Source organism: Phalacrocorax aristotelis, chromosome 1, assembly GCF_949628215.1.
Source record: "Phalacrocorax aristotelis chromosome 1, bGulAri2.1, whole genome shotgun sequence".
In the NCBI taxonomy this organism is placed as follows: domain Eukaryota; kingdom Metazoa; phylum Chordata; class Aves; order Suliformes; family Phalacrocoracidae; genus Phalacrocorax; species Phalacrocorax aristotelis.
The window spans coordinates 218749447-218769404 of NC_134276.1; the positions used below are offsets into that span (position 1 = coordinate 218749447).

General features: G+C 49.8%; 1 protein-coding gene across 11 annotated transcripts in view; it reads right to left on the reverse strand.

Annotated features, from left to right (window-relative positions):
• The window catches only part of SHANK3 (SH3 and multiple ankyrin repeat domains 3), a 401813-nt gene that overhangs the window by 134276 nt on the left and 247579 nt on the right, over positions 1-19958 (reverse strand). For all 11 annotated transcript variants that reach the window (XM_075081824.1, XM_075081828.1, XM_075081835.1 and 8 more), the window contains one exon: positions 18768-18881. In XM_075081824.1, coding sequence (XP_074937925.1) covers positions 18768-18881 — 114 coding nt within the window. The remainder of the gene's footprint in view (positions 1-18767; positions 18882-19958) is intronic.

A 19958-nucleotide genomic window follows, 5' to 3' on the forward strand; every position in this document is an offset into this window, starting at 1 on the left:
ATGCTGTTCTCGGTCCAAGGGAGAGCTGTGCTGCTCTGCAGGTACAGCCGGCGCCGGGACGGCAGGCAGAAAAACCCTCCAAAGCTGGGGAGGGTTTCAGTGGGAGAGCTGTGGTGCTACAGCACATCCAAGAAGCGATGCCCCAGCCCCGGAGCAAGCGAAGAGCTGCAGCCCCCCACCCCCACTACCCCTCAGCGCGGGCAGCCACAGCATTGCTGCCCATTGTGGATTTCACCCACGCGTCCCGAACCGTGCTCTCGAGCACCTGACTCGGAGTAGGCTGATGAGCAGATGCCACCACAATTAAAGCCTCTTCCAGGCTCTGTGCCAGGCAGCCAATCTGGCTGGAGCGGCCTCAGAGCGCCGGTGATGAAGAGAAAGAGAATTATTTCAGAAGAAGAAATGCTGAACTACGCTGGGATGGGGGAAGACACGCAGTGCCCGAGACCAGAGAGGAGCCTGATGCTCCTGAGCTGGAGCAGGCAAGACACTGGAGTCCATCACCGCTGTCGCCAGCTGCGGCGACCACTGGCCAGCGCTCCCGGGCCAGCAGCGGGTCCCGTTCAGGCAGGGGCTCTGCTGGCCGCAGCCACCAGCCTTATTTCAAGTGCAAGCAAGCATGGAAACCCTTGAAGTATGACTCCTCCCCATCTCACAGGGCTGCCAGGAGAATGAACTAATTCATGTCCCTGCAGCACCTGGATCTGCTGACTGAGAACAGAGAAAAGTCCATGAATGTATATGCTTAGTGATTTGCGGTATTACTGTATTTTATGCAGAATGGTTAACTAATTTATGCTTTCCCCATGACAGAGCTTTATCCTACGAAGTTCAAATACAACTTTTCTCTGACAGTGAATACTTTTAGAAGCCCTGATTTATCATTCTTCGTTCCATACAACAATATAAATCCAAAACCTGATACATTTGGTGAAATTTTGGCCTGCGTTACACAAATGCACAGAGGAGATAATTGTATTAGTCCCTCTTGCCCTTAACTTATGAGTTATACTTGCAATATAATTATGCTTGTTAGAGTTTTTAGCTTATCTGTAACTGAAAAAAGATGCAAACAAAATGAAAGTCTGCTCTCAAATAACTATGAGTCAGAGAGCAGCATCTGTGCATTACCTCTCATGGGGACTCAACAGCCAGGCTGTCAGCCTAAGAGGAACAGGGAGATCAGTTAAAGCCTCACACTGAACCAACAAACGTAGCAGAGCAGGACCTAGGAGGTTATGCTCAGCAGAAGGGCTACACAGCTACCCCATGCGGATTTACCCACCTTTCCAGAAGTGCCACCCAGGCAGCTGTAGTTGTTCCTAACAGCCTTCATGGAGGGCACGCTGTCTGGCTTCGCTTTCCTCCGGTGTGGTGCCGAGCTGCTCGGGGCAGGCAGTCCTCCTCGGAGCCACAACACATGGGGGAAGCACCAGCTACAGCTCCCCCGGCAAACTGCTCACCGTGGAGATGCTGCGCACGAGCTCATCAGCAGGACACGTCCCTGCGGAGAGGCCCCCAACTCCTCTGCACCACCAGGGGAGGGGGGAGAACAACGCAATCCCAGTATGGATTTCTTTTCTCCTGGTTTGTTGTTTTGTTTGGTTGTGGAGCTTTTTTGGGTGGGGTCTTTTTTGTTTTGTTTTGCTTGTTTGGGTTTTTTTTTCCTTTTTTTTTTTTTTTTTTTTTAAACAGCTATAAACCAAGTCTATGAGGATCAGGAACTCCCACGAGCTGCTAGTTACCTCCAGGGAAGATCATTTGTGCCAATGGCTTCCACAGCCAAATCCTAGGGTAAAGCCAGCCAGTCCTGCACCAACACCTCCGTGCTAGGACAGACGGGGGGACCGGAGCAATGCCACTCCTGCCCAGAAGGCCAGCAGCAGGAGCCCTCAGAGCCACAACCCAGCACGGGTCAGTTTGGGTTCCTGACCCCGGACCACACACAGCAAACGGGGTACTCGGAAGCACCCGGGCCCTGCCCGAGCGTGCAGACGCCCACAAACACCGTCGGTACTGACAGCCCGGGTTACTTCGCTGCGTCCCCACCCGCCGTGGGCACACATCACCTCCCTCCAGACCACTCTCCCCTCCAGGGCCAGGAGCCACCCACGTGGCCCGCAAAGCCCCAGGAGTCACCTCGCTGTTACAGGGACCACAGCTCCGCTGACGCCGCAGGGGACTGAGTTTCTCAGCACAGCCCGGCACAGGCGCTTTCGCCCTGAACACCTGCGCAAGTTACTGTCCCACCGTGACCGGGACACTGCTGCTGTGAGCGATGGGAACTGGGGGAAGCTGCTCAGAGGCCGCAGCGGGTGGGCACTCGGTGTGCTCTGTCTCCACAGTTCACAACACAGGTGAAATGCGAACTGATTTTCTGTGGAGAGCACCCCAGTGACGCGCAGGCAGAAGCCAGGGCAGCCACGCCAGGAACACGGCTGCGCTGCCTCTGTGGGACTGTGCAGAGGCGCCACTGTGCATTTCTGCATTCACGTTTGTCTCCCACCTTGCTGGGTCTCGAGGGTTCAGCAAACGGCACAGCAGTGCTTGACACTGCTTCACCCTTTTACCCTCCCAGCCTTCAATGCTCTGCACAAGGGTGACGTGGCCCAAGAGTCACACAGAATCACAGACTGGTGGGGCTGGAGGGGACCCCTGGAGCTCACCCCGTCCCACCCCTGCTGGAGCAGGCACCCCCAGAGCAGGGGCACAGGACCGCGTCCAGGCGGGGTGTGAATGTCTCCAGGGAAGAGGGACCCCACAGCCTCTCTGGGCAGCCTGTGCCCCTGCTCTGGCACCCGCACAGGGAAGGGGTTTGTCCTCATGTTCAGGTGGAACTTCCCCTGTTCCAGCTTGTGCCCGTTGCCCCTTGGCCTGGTGTTGGGCACCACTGAAAAGAGTCCAGCCCCATCCTCCTGACACCCGCCCTTCAGATATTTATAGGTATTTCTGAGATCCCCCCATAGTGTTCTCTTCTCCAGGCTGAACAAACCCAAGCCCTGAAGTTTGGTGTATGACAGCACTGAGACAGAGAGGTGCTTCCTTCTCCTGTACCTGAACAACAAGCTAGAATAAAAGCTCCCTCACCGCGACCAGTGACACCTGACCAGGTGAAGCAGAGTGGAGGTGTTCATCCATCACAGGACTGAGGATCCACCTGCCACGAGGCCAAGAAGGCCCTGCTGGTCACTGGGCTTTGCCCTGCGCCAAGGAGAAGGCAGCTTCAGGAGGATATAACAGCTGTCTCTCTGGACACATGAGGAGGTTATCGAGAAGAGAGAGCAAAGCTCTTCATCAAGGTGTACGGCAGGAGGTAACCTCCAGAGGATGCAACATCTCCCTTTTACAGCACTGAATCTACACCAAAACCCTTTACACCAAACGCACAACCATCTCCACACCTGCCAACTGCATCACTCTTTGGGACAAAAGCACTTCACTCATATTTATGCTTATTCTTGCCCTCTGCAGACAGAGCCAATGTCCCCATGTCTTCCAGGGAAAGATGCCTGCAGAAACCTTCCACGAAGACGATCCAGCCCGCTGAAGCACGCCCAGTGCCGACCCACGCCAACAGGCCGAATCCTTTGTCCCCAGGCCCATGGACAGAACTGCAACCCTCCTGTGAATGTAGCATTGTATCTGTCCCCAACGTGAAGATGATACCGCAGAGAGGAACAGTCACACCAAAAATTGGGTGTTTCTAGTAGAATAAGGGCTCCAGAGTCAAAAGGATCACACTGAAGATATGGCTGTGGCCAGGCCTGCACTGAAGTCCTGGCTATGAGCTGGATCTTTACCAAAGCCTGTAGTGTCCTTTCTGGAGTTCACAGAGTACATGGATGCAGTCACAGCTAAAGTTATCGAGGGTGGCGCACCTTATAAATGAAACGTGTCTGGTCATCTAGCAAAACGATAAAAAATAGAAATGCCTCTGCAGTATGCTTTTTTGCCCACAGTATCCAATCTTCTTGGGTCCTATCTAAAGGCTTAGCTTAACTAGACCTTCAAGTGGTAGTCAGGACCCTCAAATTAAAGTATATATTGGGAATTCAAGTTCGTTCTTGGATTCTGGTACCAGGTCTATTTTTAGAGGTGCTGGCTTTAGCAGGGGTAGGGAAGTGCCAGATGGCCGTAGCAGGGCCTCACTGATAGACAGGGTCACTTTAACAGAAGCTATATGGTGACAGACATCCAAGAGCACATATGCTCACACTGCTCAGAGTGTGCAAAGATGCAAGACATCTGACATCCTGCTGAAAGGGCCCTGAAACAATATTCAGTAGAACCCACAGAGAGTGGAGAGCAGTCTTCCCACGAGGGAATCACGCCTCTACAACAAGCTGCTCTTCGAAGAGTGCTGTCCCAACACCCAGCCAAGAGAGGGGATCACAAAGAGTAAAGAGGGGAAGCTGGCAAGTGAGATTTGTCCCCCGGCAAAAGCTCACTTCCAAGCTAGGAAACCCCCTGACAGCACAACTAACCTGCAACTTGGTGCCAGCTACGAGAATGAAGCTTCTGGAGACACGGGCACCCCCTGGGCCACTGAGGATGGTGAGGCTGCAAGTAGTGCAGGAATTACAACCACAGCCAAGTCTGGGGAGGAACGTTTGTGTTTCTGTCTGCCAATCCTCCAACACTACACTCCTGCTGCAGAAGAATTGGGATTGGCACCAAAGATTGGGGCACTCTTGTTCTCCACAGTGACTTAAAAGACTTCCCACATGGGAAGGGTCTGGAGGAAGACCTTTCAGGAGGATGCTTTCGGTGAGGCTTTGCATGCTGGCAACAGCAGTGGTCAGTCACTGCAGATGCTCTGAGCAAAGAATGTGCTAGAAAAGGCTTCATTTCTCCTCTCAGCAGTGCAGTACCAGAATCATTATTCTGCTAAACCTAAGGAACACAACCTCCATGGATTTGCCTAACCTCCTTTTGGAGCCTTTAATCTGCGCTAACTGCAGCATTGACATCCACAACTGTGTGCTGCGTGGAAATAGTTCATTTTGCGGCGTTAACCTTGCTGACTAATTTCATTGACTGTCCCTTAACTCTCACATTTAGACAAACAATAAACCCCTCAACTTCTCCATACTTTTTCAGACTCCCATTGTACTCTCCTGACAATCTCCCCACACTTGCCTCTTTTTAAATCAGTCTCTCCTCATCTGGAAAGTCTTGTCTCCCACCACTGGCAATCTCCACCTGCTGCAGAACCTGCCTGCTTATTTCTATCCTTTGCTTTTTATCTTTCAACCATTTCTTTTTAACGCAGACTTTGACGAAGCCTACTTAACAGCTTTTTGAAAGCCCTGGTACTCTACATCAATCCTTGTCCCAGTGCTTGTTGACTACTTCAAAGACTTGTAGGATTGTAGGACATCTAGTCGACTTCCCCCTGAAAAGGCTTTAAAATGAGGAACAGTCAACAAAATATTGCTTTATTCTAGTTTTCACTAATTTGCAAGATTAAAAAAAAAAAGCTAAAAAGATCAGACTTAATGGTCTTTATATACCGGCAGTGGTGCTCCTCTATTACAATAATGAAAAATAATGCAGTTAAGGCTAAACTCTTTAAGCAAGACTCTGTTCCCCTCATACCTAGAAAAGATAATGCATACTGACTAGTTTTTATTCTGCTGGTAACTACAGGAGATGCTGGACAACAACTACGTGAGATGACTACCTTAAAATCAGCAGTTCTAGGTAGGAGTTCTTAGCCAGGACCTTTTAGGGATCTCACTGATGATCTCTCTAGAATAGGACTTTCAGCAAGCCCTGGAACACAGAGCAAGTAACTGAGGAGTAGAAGAAAGCTGAGTCAGTGGCAAGTGTTTAAAGGATGAGGGGACGACTCTTGTAGTTACCACATGAGAGACTGACACCAATCTTGAGGTAGATGTAAAACCCAAGAACTAGATTATTTAATAATTTGATTCAGTTGCTAATACTGATATTACTCAAATGGGACACCTGGAACTTAACAGCAGCACTGTATTGTGTTTTACCTCGGGAGCACGTATCACAAACCAGTTACAAAGCACAGAGCTGATCTAGGTTGCCTAAGGGAAATCGAACCTTAAGCAAAGCCCCACGCTTTACAGGGAGGTACCCGGCCCCTGCAGGACCGCCCGCACTGTCCGCGTTCCCTGTGTCGTTGACGGCAAGACAAGCGCTACTGAAGGCCTCCGGGCTTGGACCCCTCTCATGTGAACGTGAGCTGCCTGAACCAAAAAGCTTCCTGGAGCAAACTTCAAGGGCATTTTCACGCAGGTGCACACGCGTCGGGATTCCGACGCTCCAGCAGCCCTGAGGACGGGCACCTGATCAAGAAGCCTCAACCATTCACCCGCCGCCCAGCAGCCCGAACCCGGACAAACGCTTGTTGCAAGCTCCAGAAAATAAGAAATGAAAAAGTTAACTGAGAAAAGCAGGGAACTAGATATAGAAAGGATTTGTACCCATTTCTTTTAAGACCGTTGAGCTACCAAAACAATGGTAATTGCATAGTACGAAAGAGCGCCAGAAGATACTAGCAAATAATGATACAGCTGCTTAAAAAAACCAGACACAAATTCTAACTCACCGTCTGAGCTAATATCAAGCACGGTGCCAGAAATTTATAAAACACAAATCAGCCTGAAACAAAAATGATCAGGAGACCCTAACCACGGCAACGTCAACAGACCAGCTGAGGATTTACAGAGCTGGCAACAACCAGCCAACGGTCAAGCACTGACTTCTGTGAAGAATTCTGCCACAGGGCACCGACAAGCCTGGGTCCACCGTGTGCAGGCCAACGCTCTGCTGAAACCAGGGAGGTGCAGAGTTCAGAATTACTCCATCCAGAGCCTACAGCCAGCATCTCCTCCCAGGCTACCAGCAGCAGCAGTGCAAATCTTTGTTCTAGGGAGCCTCTTGTTCTTTATGCTCTGTCACGGCAGTAAAAGTATTCTGCTGAGTCCAAATTCTTTCTGCAGGAAGCCAAATAGGCATGATGTGGTGGGTTTTGGTTTTATTTTTCTGTTCTGTTTGTTTGTTTTTAATTAAGTAATGCTACAGATCTTCCCCCCCCGCTCCTTTTACAGACCTAAACAAATCAGCCCAGGAGAAACCACTCCAAGCAACTGCGGTTTTTTGTATTTCAAATTCCCTTGCATTCTGAACAGTTCAAATGTCAGCCTAAGAGTGCTTTAAGACAACCACATCCTTACTCCTTGGAGACACAGTGCAAGAGATAAACGGGCTAGGAGTGCCAAGGCATTGATAGGAGGCTCATAGGTAACTGGCATGGGAAATCTTGGTACTTTGTGCTGTTCCTTGATACACCCTGCTTGAGCTCAGTACTCTTATACCCATCATTTTAAGGAACGTGGATGTTCATTCCATGCCCAGAACATCTGTAGTACCTAAACCTGACCACTAAACTACTCATGATACATGTATCATGATACACCGTTTTGTTGCTAAGTGGTCAAAACAGTCTGGAGTGTTATTAAGTGAATTTTAAAGAATCTAGTGTCAAAACTTTTAAATTCCCACTTTGAAAAAGGGGAAAAAAAATCAGCAAATCTAACAGATATTAGCTTTAAAACCCAAGCAGCACCCTGGGATATTCCTAACACTGACCTTTATTCCTGACCGCAAGAGGAAGCTGCCTGCAGAGCAGCAGATTAAGACAGGAGGAAAGTTCATAGAAACAAAGGGGAGCAAGGTTAAAGGCAGCACAGCCAGAGAGGAAGCCTAACATAAGCAGCAATATAATGGAGACACGATCAGGCTTGGAAGAAAGTCAGAAAAGTGAAAGAGAAGTCAAGAGGATTTTTAAAATGCTGGTGTAGAAGTAGCCACAGGACTCGTTCCCACCTCATGCATGACAAGTGATGCATGTTGGAGGGGAAAGCAGCTCTGCTTGGGAGGCTGGACGGTGCGCCAGGCCCAGGGGAGATGGGAGGTTATCAGAACTCTTGGAAGATGGATTTAATTTGCATGCTTTTCCAGAGGCAGCTGTTTGGCTGTGTCAATCAATGCTCCGTAATCTACAGCTCTATTGTACCAGGTCTTCAGCCGTCTCTGCACATGCTCCCGTGCGTTCATGTGCTGCATGCATAACTCCAGCTGGGACAGCAGTCAGCTGCAGATGAGGAAATTCTGATTCCCTGTTCTGTCAGGGAACTGTCACCTGACAAGTGGCCAAATGGGAAAAGTCACCTCTCTCCAGCCAAGAGACCGTGGTAAAAGCAGACACATTTCCCTGACTGCTAACAAAGAAGCTATTTTAGGCTGCAGATCTACTCCTACCACCACTCTTCATGTGGAAGTAAACAGCTATTAGGATAAAACAGGAGATAGTGTCAAAGGCTTTCATAGAATCATTAGGGTTGGAAAAGACCTTTAGGATCATCAAGTTCAATCATCAACCCAACAACCCCAGGCCTCCTAAACCATGCCCTGAAGTGCCACGTCTACACGTCTTTTAAATAGCCCCAGGGACGGTGACTCCCCCACCTCTCTGAGCAGCCTGTGCCAGGGCCTGACCACTCTGGCAGGGAAGACATTTTCCCTCATCTCCAACCTAAACCTCCCCTGACGCAGCTTGAGGCCGTTTCCTCTCGTCCCATCGCTGGTGACTTGGGAGCAGAGACCAACCCCCCCCTCACTCCAGCCCCTCTCAGGCAGCTGCAGAGAGCGAGAAGGGCTCCCCTCAGCCCCCTCTTCTCCAGGCTAAACCCCCCCAGCTCCCTCAGCCGCTCCCCAGCACACTTGTGCTCCAGACCCTGCCCCAGCCCCACTGCCCTTCTCTGGACACGCTCCAGCCCCTCAAGGCCCTTCTTGTCCCGAGGGGCCCAACCCTGAGCCCAGCATTCGAGGTGGGGCCTTGGAGAAAAGGCAAGGCGTACAACAACCACTGGCCTCTCCTTGTGCACAGAGGCAGCCACCCCAATGCAGAAGGCCATCAGGCATGCCAGACACGATTTGTCCATGGTATATTCATGGTGGTCATTGCATGCTTTTGCTCCCCTGCTTCCTTTGCTCCTCCTGTCCCAAGCTCGGAGCTTTATTCAGGTTGTCCATCTACCCAGGCGAAGTCTGGGCACTGCGCATGCTGGCTGGGTCACGCACGATGACTTGGTGGCCAGCAGGCCAAGAAGGGTTCCAGCTCAGTTCGTGCTGAAGGTGAAACGCAGGGAGTCACAGCGGGGCACTTTACAGCACTTGTGCTGTCCCCCAGCTGTGCCAGCGTGCAAGCTGCCAGCCGGTATCCTCCGAGAAAAGCCACCTCCGAGCTTGTCACCAGCGCAGGCGTTCGTCATGCAGTGCCGAGGTCCAGATCTGCTCCCCGGCGCAGCAGCAGCGAAGCATTTGCATCTCCATCTTCTCGCTGATCATTCTGCAATGCCACACTGAAGAGCTGGAAAAGTAAGAGGTTCCTTTCCTCCTGCAGGGGCTCTCAGGATGGTGCTCCAGCTCCTGAGGCTGGGTTTGTGCCGCTTTGACTCCCAACCTGCTGCTCCAAGGCAGACACCTCCTTCATAGCTACTTCATTCACGCAGAAGCTCTCAAAAAACCCGCTCAGAAAAGCTGCAGTGCGCAGACTCGGTGCTCGCTGCTCAGCCAGCTGCTCTTCCAGCCCTGGGAAGTTTAGCTGACTGAATTTTTTCATTTCCTGCTGTCTTCCTTCCTTCTCCTAGCGTAGAACTTCTTCAAAAAGCAAGGTATTTGTCAAAAGCAATGACTGCTACATTACAACAAGGCACGTTAAGTGCTCCGTGCGAACCCCTACAACCAACGAGACCCAACCCATACAAATGGCCCAGGGGACACCAACAGCATCTCAGCCACAGGACTACAACTCCATGCCATCGCTCCACTGACCATCCAGCCTCCCTGTGGATGAGGCTGTATCCCCTGTTAGTTCAATACCACCCCAGTCTTGCTTTAGGATAAAGTTCTCCAGAGGAGGATCACTGTCAGTCAAGGCAGACTCCATAATGCACCAAGAAAACAAAAGAGAAGGTAGAAGAGATAACTTGTCCTTTGCACACAGGACACTCAGAGATAAAGTTATGAAAAGGGTACCATAAGAAAAGAAGCTGACCTCCCCAAAGGCTGGTGCAGACCTCCAGGAGGGAGACGATCAGTACACTGCAGGAAATCAGGGAGCTGTATTTCACTAAGGTACCATAATCCTCCACAATCCTCCTCCTCCTCTGCAACCTACGCCTTTGCATCACCTGAGGTTGGCATCAGAGACGAGTGAAGAACAACAGTGCCCTCTACCAAAAGAAACAGCCAACGACTTGTACAACCTCCCGCAGCCGTGACGGAAAAAGCCCTGCTCTCCAAAGAGAAGTAGGCTCAGGTTGGGCTCTGCACGACGCGGTCTGGGTTCAGACCCCCGGGGCCAAGGATGAGCTCCGGCACTTCATCTTATTCAGCGGTGATGGGCTGCGGTGCCTCTGATGTACCAGGCTGGAAGATGCTTCTGCTCCCTTACACAACACAGGAGTGGGTGGCTCAGAAACAGCGATACTAACCATTTCTTTTAAAATCCAGTTGTTATACCATCTGCTCTTCCAATATCTACACTGGCCTACAGGAGAGACAGTGGGAGGACACGCTGAGCCAGCAAGGTGCTCTCACTATTAGACTTCTAAACAATTTGAAGTACCCAATAATTGTTATCTCACTTTCAAAACATTTCTTGCATAAGAAACTTGTTTCTTGATCAAAAATGTGGTTCAACCTCTGAATACTTTCTTCAGAAAGCCTCTACACTATGGGAAGAAGTGGTAACACTTCTACCACCTTCAGCGCTACCCACAGGTACTGAGGAAGTAACGAAATGCATCCCTGTCATACAAGGAGGGTACATTCCACCCTTAAAATTATTTTTATTTTTTTCAGAAAAAGAACTGTCAAAGATTAAGTCCACTAGGAACTCGGTTGACATGGTTTCATGAATTAGTGATTTAGATGCTATGATGATGGAAACCAACTGGAAATCTTGCCACAAACAAATGGGCAGACAAGGAGCAGCAAGGAGAGAGGTGTCTGCATGCAAGAGACAGTTTTCTGGGCACCACCGACACCCACATCCTTCCACAGGAATCAAAGCAACATCAAAAAGAAAAGATAGCATAAAGAAGATACTCGTGCCGCAGTTACTGCATGCCCAGGACCAGCCGTAGCTCTCCACAACACGCTCTCAACAGCCCCAACCACAGCCGGTCCCAGTCCGCCCGGCTGCACCCCGTGTCTGCCGCTGCCGAAGACCTGCCCGTCCCCTGAGGACTCGTACCGCAGAGAGCCGGTGTCTCTGCAGCGCAGCCACCTCCCGGCCCTGTGACCGTCTGGACCAGGGCACTGCCAGCGCAGCCCAGGCCTCAGCTGCTTCAGGAGACCGCTGTACGTCCCTGCACGGCGTGGGAGCAGCCGCAGGAAAACCCAGAGCCTGCAGGTCTGCAGGGGCTCTTCAGCCCAGCAGTTCGGACGCAGCCTAATCACGTTTGCAGAGAGCTTCGCTGTGTTTCTCTCCATGAAGGTAGATCTGTACGTGGAAGCCAATAAACAGCACAGAATGTTTCCTGGAGGAGACGGTACAGCGTTTCTCCAAACAAACACAACTTGAGAGAGGCAAATAGTAGCAAGGTGATACTCAACAGTCTTGGATTTCTACCAAGGCCGGGTTCCAGGCTTGCGGTGCACAGGGGAGCTTATGCTCTGTTCTCACACCTTCTCTCAGTCCATGGACGAGTTACTTTGACAACAGGCTGCTCGCACATATGTGTCGAAGCATTTGGCACCTTCTGCTTCACACACCCAAACTTGTCCTTTAATTTCTGGGTGTTGCTTCCTGAGAGATCTGCGAGCTCTGCACAGCAGGTGAGGTCTGTCCCGCCACTGAAATTGGGTGGGAGACAGTCAGGATCTGCCGCAAAGGTGATTTTGAAAAACGCGAGGGAGTGAGGGTCAGGGTAGAGAGAGGTGATGGATGAGGGTGAAATGAGCCCAAACTGGACACTGACGCTACCACAGGACTGCCACATTTCAACGTATAAGTAAATGCACATTCTGCAGTGCCTGCAATGCACCCCAAACAGCTATTTTGTTGTAACTACAGCTACCAAGTATTCCTCCGCAATTTTAACCAAAGCTGCTCCTGCTCCCAACATTTCCCTGGACCGCAGACTCAGGACTACTCTGTAATTAGCCCAAAGCAAGAATGAATTGTGCCCAAAGCGGAGGCGCAGCCATTCCAGCGTCAACTTCAGCAGAAAGTTGTCCAACAATTCACAAACTAGGTCCTGAAAAATTGGTACTGATTTTTAATTTCATATATTGCAAATACTCCCTAATGATATTACTGAGATTTGTGTATGCAAGCTTAGCATGCACAGAGTCCCAGCCCTATGAACCATCACTCAATTCTTGTCCAAGAAGGCATCCCACCGCTGAGGCTTTGGTTCCTCGCCGAGCACACGGAGGCTGCCGCATTTTGACCTTCTCTTATTAGAGCAGCACAGCTCCCAGCCGCAAGCGTCTGCTCACGAGGGGAACAAGACTGATTTGAATCCAGTTTCCTGTGGCCAGTGATCAGAACAACAATCAATTCCAGATCAGATGTTGATGGCTCCCCGTGCCGTAGCACTAACGCCTCCCACGTACTGGAAATGCCTTGTACGAGACGTCCCAGGCTCATGTCTGCCTCGTTTGCAGCCACATGATGCTACAGTCATCTCCTGAACCGCTAACATGCCTCCTCTTGTTGTTTCAAGTAGTAAAATGTTAGCTTGTAATTACTGAGAAGATTTTCTGTTAAGTGCAAGATCCTGCATTTTATCCTACTGAATTTCATCCTATTTCTGTTACGCCAACTCATCCAGCTCTGAAAGTAAAATGTTCTCACCTCGTAAGACGTCACAAGGAAACATGAACAGCACATTTCAGTTTTGGCTACAGCTATTAGTGAAAGCATTTAATAGGTGAAATCATTATCCAGCTAGTGACAGATGACAAATTTCCAGTGCTCCCCCACATTTCCTCCAACTTTACTAATAATTTCCCACACGAGAATGTCCTGATATCGAAGTAAGCTGGAACAACAGCGGTTCCTTAGCCAACACAGTCAATCAATCTCCTTTAGCACAAAAACATTTCTGGATAAACACCGTCCCGTCCTACCCCTTTTCCTATCTTCTCCCATCTCTCTCCCTTCAAAATCCATTTTAAACACTTTTGTACGAGTGAACTCAGAGCTCCTCAACTGGAGCTGCCCAGAGCACTCCCACACACAAGGTTCACCATGACCTCATTGAAATCTTTGCTAAAATGCCAATAATTTTCCCAATAATTTTTTTCAGAATTCTGGTGTCATTAGTTTGTCGGGGGCTGCAAGCGTAGGGCTGCCCTCAAAGTGAGGTGGGCCAGGAACCCAGGAGACCCCACAGCCAGCACAGCAGGGGCCTCGCTGGCCACAACTCAAGCAAGGCCAGAAGTAGTGGCCAGGTCCAACAAGGAGTCCAGCTCAGTGATGGGGCAGGTCTCAAGACAAGCCAGGAAGCCAATCTGCAGGTCAGGGTTAAGACCAGGTCTAATGATCACTGGGCAGGTCCTCAAGGACATGGTCCACAAGACCCTGGAGGCAGATCTGAGGTCAACCTGGGAAACCAGTCCATGGGTTGGGGTCTGGACCAAGAAGGTCCATGGCCAGCCATGGACACGACCATAAGCTGGAGACCAGGAGCTAGACCAGCATAGTTCAGGCAGGAAATGAAAGCCACAGTCTGAGCTTAAATAGAGCTCCTGGGACCAGTGGTGTGGGAGGAGACCCCAGGTGAAGCTGGTCAGGGACATTAAGACGTATCAGTGCCCTCAGGTCCCTGACATTGTTTTCCCCAGCTGGCAGTATCAGTCCCACCACAGCCCATCCATCCAACATCGGCCCATGTTGACAGGGAACCGTTCTGGTAGATTTGGACCTTTATCTAATTGGCTTTGATCTTATCTTATTCTTGTTGCTTAATAGCTCTACATCCTCCTTCCTTACTCTTTTATTCGTACAGCTGAAGAATCTACTATTACTTCTCTTAAGATCAAAGACCTCAAGGTCTAGCTCAGCTGAGTTTTTGTTAAGGTGCATCTTATATTTTTGATTTCAGATCCCCTGATACAGAATTTTTTTTCTGCCAATGAATCTTAGTCTTTGTTCTTTGAGAGCTTTGCTTATTCCTAGACGCCGAGGGACAATCAAAGTTGGATTCCCTACCTGCAAGATTTCTCTTTTGCCAGGGATACATGTTAGGGCAGGTTTTTATAGCTTTGACTTAAAATATTAACTCAAAACTCCACCTCAATTTTAACTCACCAAGGACAGTCAATTCCAGTTACTTCACTATATTTTTCTTCTTTATCAAATATGAAAATCTAGACTCTATCCTGATTACCAGGATACCTTACACCATCATTTTCCAAAGCAATGTAAAAGTATACGGTTTTGCCCTATCTTTGTGTCTGCACAGTCCATGCGTCACACGCGCTTCCTACCCTCAGCTTTATCATTACCTCTACCTTTCCTTAAAGCACACGTGTGCTGCTCTGGCCTGTTCTCACCCAGAACTGCTGTTGTACTGACCAAATCACCTGGCTCAGCTTCCTCCCCTCTGCACTTACGAGCTGGCATTTGTATTCCAAGTGCCTCAGCCTTGTCTGGCTGGCTACCATCAGTTCCATCGGCAGAGAAGACAGCACCTTCTCAGGGCAGTCCGCCTGCCTTGCTGCCACTTTCACCCTGTCCACTCGCCTCCTCTCTTGCGTCCCTTTAGGCAAGGATATGTCAACGTCTATCTGATTTTCCTCCTCTTGTACCAAAACTAGCAATGCAGATGGCACCCTATCCAAATCACACACACCCCACCCCCCCCGGCTGTTTCTTGGTTTAAAACCACTTTGATTTCTGAGGGATCAGACATTTTGGCGGAGTCCCTTCACCAAGCCCTCCTTCCCTCAACGCTTCCAGTGGCTGGACAGCAGTGACTTACCTGCACTGGGAACCACCACTCGCGCGTGCCGGGCACCGCTGCCCCAGCAGAGGGCTTTAGCTCTCGCACAAGCCACAGAAGCACGAGCCTCCTTCCCTCGTTGATGAGGCACATCAGGCCTCGTGCTCGGTGAGCTGGTGCTCTCTAAACCCTGAGCTACGTGGTCCTTGGGGACATACTGAGGAGGAGAAGGAGGAGAACGGGAGGCAGACATACATATGGGCTGGACACACTGAAAAACAGTCACTGACAAACAACCTCCTCTTCTGTTTCATTTCAGTCAGAGCCCTACCTGCATTCACACCATGAAAGATCATCTTCCTGTATCACCTGGAGATAGACCTGCAGTCTCTCAGGCACTTGTACAAGGGCTGCCCGCCCATGGCACGTCCCCCGGTGACACTTGCAGCATCTCTGCAAGCGCGAATGAAGCTCCAAGCGGCTGCTCGACAAGCAGGAGTGGGAGCGTGGTCCCTCCAGTCCCAACCAGTGCCTCCGCTCACGGGGACAAAGGCATTCCTGTGCCGAATCACACGGTGCAGCTTGAGACCCGAGGGGAGGCACTCCCACTGCTCAACAGCAGCTCTACACACCATTATCTCCTAGCGGATTCGGGGGCGGTGTGACTAGCCGGTGCTTGCATGCAGGTGCTTACACCCACAGATCTCAGACTACCAACAGCTGTGAGGATGACCTGATGAGCTTGATCCTATATTGGCAGAAATACAAGGCCCATTTCAGCCACATGGAAAGCACAAAAAGATTAATTCCCTGAATCCAACAGAAATGTCACACCACTTTAAGAAGAATACAGGGTATGGTGTTAGAGAAGGTGCAGACAGGAATAAAAGTGTGTAATGAAGTGATGGGATTGATCAGTAGAACTTGGATCTCCCCTCAGGATGTCAGGATGATACAAGAAGCATCATCTCTATGGGAAGACAGGCAAAAGCAGAGATGTCCGGCTCAGTAGGGCCACAAGAAACACATTAAGAACATACAGGAACTTTGAGTTATTTACCAAAGAAACTCTATTTATGTCCCAAAGGATTTCAGTTCCACAGACAGGAGATAATCTAAGGAGACCCTCACTGGGAACTGAGAAACTTAAGTTCCTGCCCTGGGCCCTGTAACAGAGGTGAGCAACAGGACAGCTTGTCAGAGACAACAAGCACTGCAGCGTCCACAAACTGGGACCGGGTAGGGAAGTGCTGACCCAGAGGCACCCTTAGAGAAGAACTTGGCTCATTCAGGTAGATAAATATGCAGCTCATGGCCTTTTCCCTCAAAGCATGGAAATACATGTAGGTTAAAGGAACATCCTAATACCATCTCCAAAATGTCAACCCTGAAAGTTGCTCTCTCTGAATTTCAATGAAGATCACAATGAATTTCCTCAGCTGCTCTCATCCTTGTCACAGTCATCGTCAATCTGTTTCCACAAGAGTCTAGTCAGGTATCTGCCATGCAACCCTGCTACTTTCCTCAATCAATAACCACAGCTGGAGGTGTCCGCGAGACTGATGTGGCTTTGTTCCCCAGCAAAGCGTAGTCTGGCCAAAAGCTTTCCACCAGTGCACAGCCCAATTAGCTGTTAGGCTGCACTTAAACTTGTAAGATAGACACTTCTCGTTCTTTGGTCTTAATGAGAAGTGGCAGAGCAACATCATGACCATGCAGCTCAACTTTCTTCTGTCCACAGACATCATGGCCTTATCCAAGCTACCTTCTGCACCTGCTGAAAACTGTGCCCAAGGTTCGTCAGGAAAAGCAGAAGTAGTCAAAAGCCAAAACCATCCTGGGGGACATGCCAACAACTACACAGTGTGGACAACTGGAGGAAAATGCTCATACCTCTACACCAGCTTTAGTGTCTAAACACCATCTGTTTTTCACATTTCGCTACACACTTTCAATTTAACCCAAACACATAATGCTCTCCAAGAAAGCACCCAGCAAACATCAACCTAGACACAGGTGGGGCTTATAAACCATATCGATTAGCCTACTCTGTTTTTGATTTAGCATCTCAAAAGGACAGGGCAAGCAGCACACTGAAACGGCTCCGGAGTAGAGCACGAGAAGGCAGAAGGTGGAAGCTCCTCAGTGGAAGTTTCAACTCACCAGCCCTGATCACCCTTGGAAAAAGGAGGAATATCCTATTCAACTCTTCACTGTCATCACGCATCTCCCATCAGCACAACAGAAACACAACTGCTTCATTTCTTCTAGGCCCAGGAGCTCACAACACCGTGCTCAGCCAGGAGCCTTCTCTGGCCAGGAGAGTGCAAGGCAGGGGTGACCAGTACAGTAAGATGAAGCACATACAAAGATAATTTTACGAAAGAATAGCAATGAGCATTGGGAACGCAAGCTGGAACTGCAGACTGGACAGGTAAGAGCTGAACTACATCAGGGGCGGGGGTAGAAAAGCCTTGCTGGTCAGACGCTGCAGCGTGCAGGTCCGTAGCGCCGCTGGTGGAGCTCCACTCCCACGACACCCTCCATGGCCTCAAGACCAGGTCCCAAAGGCACTCAATACTTTATCCATAGGGACTGACGCGCAGGTGTCCCGGAGGACACACGATCTGCCACGTACTCGTCACAGCACGCACAGAGTTAGTGGCTCGTTTACAGAACCCAAGCACACTGGTAAGGAGATGCCTGAGGGTGCAAACATATACATTTTAAATTCTCATGAAGGACTGGGATTAGAGCAAAGAAAACACTTTATAAGTGGGTTCAGGCTTCCAGAAATTAATTTATACTAGTTGTTGTGCAAAACAGAGAACTGTATTTTATTGAAATTCTTTTCTCTTCTACAACTTTGCTTCCAACTTTGCCATCAAGGTTTAACTCTCACTTACCAGAATCCAGCTGTGTGAATTTTAAAGCTCATTTAATATGCAAAGTGAACGTCACCGAATCTGTCAAATCGGGACCACTTCTCCCCTCTCCTAAGTAATACATTGAAAGAAAAATAATAATCCAAATGTCCTCATCAGCAGCTTCACACCAGGACAAGCTCAGGCTTGCCAGCGTGTTTCCAGCCAGTCCTCGGGCTGGGAGAGGCACGCTGCCCGGGCAGCTATCGCGACAAGGGGTTAAGCTGTGGTGAAACAGCCCACGACAGCAGGAACCCCAGGAAGTCACAGGCACCTCCAAGAACACCGTGCTGTTTGGCACACGCGGTCTGCAGCTCCTCCTGACCCCGCTGCCCTCCAGGAACAGCAAATACCTGTTAGCTGGTGGCTGGCACCGGAGACCGAGGGTCAGCAGTGCCAGGGCTGAGTCACAGCCATTTTCAATATTTTCTGTTGGACTAAAACAAACACAGGATTCACCTGCTGCTTTCGTCTGAAGTCTCCTACAACGTGATGCGGTTTTGGAGGTTCAGATCAACAGTCACACTCCCTTGCTCCATCACCTCCTGTCACCTGCAGAAGACCCTGCCGCTGCAGCCATCTCCGCAAGGAGGACTGATGACTGCCCTCCTCGCGTCCGCACCGCACACTTACCATGGATCAGCGTGTCTGCTACTGGATGCTAACGCACTCAGTAACGTAAACTATCACCTTGAGCAATACAATTCTTTGGATGCATCCATCGCCCATTGCAAAGAACGGGCAAACTCAGAGACTGCTAGAAATTTAAAATTAATACTTCTGGATTTCCAGGGCTGTTCAGTGTGTTGGCTGCGAGACACTCAGATCTAAGAAAAGAGCTTACCTTGCCGTGGATCATACTGTCGCATCTGCACCTCCTCAACACATTCTGCCGGGAACCAGCCAGTCCTTCCCTTCACGGTTCCTTCCCAAAAGCCACCTTCGCCAATACTCAGCACTGTGGGAAGAAACAAACAGGTGTGTGAGAATGAGCGGCTCCCAGGAAAAGGGAAGGCCAGAATGACCGTCAGATAGTGTTAATGCAGCCAAAACACAAAAGGGCAGAGCACAGAAAGATCTGCTGGGGTCAGGAGTGCTCTGGAGGAAGCAACCACCTAAAGAAGCCTTCAAAAGCTTCTTTCACCTGTGTCCAGGAGAGAGACAGTGTAGACAACGGCCTTCATGCAGCCATGTGCTGCAAAAATTAAACAGCCAACTGGTAGCATCTGTCTTTGTAACGAGGATTGCTGATGCGAGACCCAGACATCACGTGGGCTTTGATGAAAAAACGTCCTGGAAACACACTACCTGCTGTGACTTCTGACGTCCTCAGAGCAACAGAGAAATCACAGCCCATAGGAAAAATGAGATGGGGAGAGGGAAAGGAATTGGCCACGGCGCCAGTACCAGTCACGCTCAGAACTGGGGTGTCCTGACTGGCCTGTGCTCGAAAACCAAGAGCTGTTTCACTCTAAATGACACAGCACACAGGAAGGTACTCCACCGTCACAGCAGAATTCTCCCAACCCATTAAGCCTTGCTTTTACTTGCTCAAAGCTTAGAGAAACAGAAAGGAAGCCTTGAAATGTGCTCTGAAGATTAAATGAATTCAGAGTCAAGGAGATTTTAACAGAGAATCACACAAGGAGCATCCTCATTAAACCAGGGAACTATCAGCTTGAACTCATCAACTGCTGGCTGAAAGGATGGCTTTCAGGTAGCCAGGATACAAACTACTGAGGAGCTACACAAAACCAGCACTTCTTGTTACGCTTGAAGAATGATCTGGGCTCCAAAGCGGACTAGCCAGCACAGTCTGAGGTTACAAAACAGTCGAGGTTTCTGCTATGAAAACCTTTGCCAGCAAACGCATGTCTGATGTCAGCTGTCATCTCCTAGTTGCCTGCCACTGGATCCCCCACACCTTATGCTAGCAGGCTCTGCAAGAAAGATCTGGATTGTTCTGGGACATTTAAAAATGCATCAGATGTGACCATTACATTGCCTATGGCCACAAAGAAAAATATTGTCATTC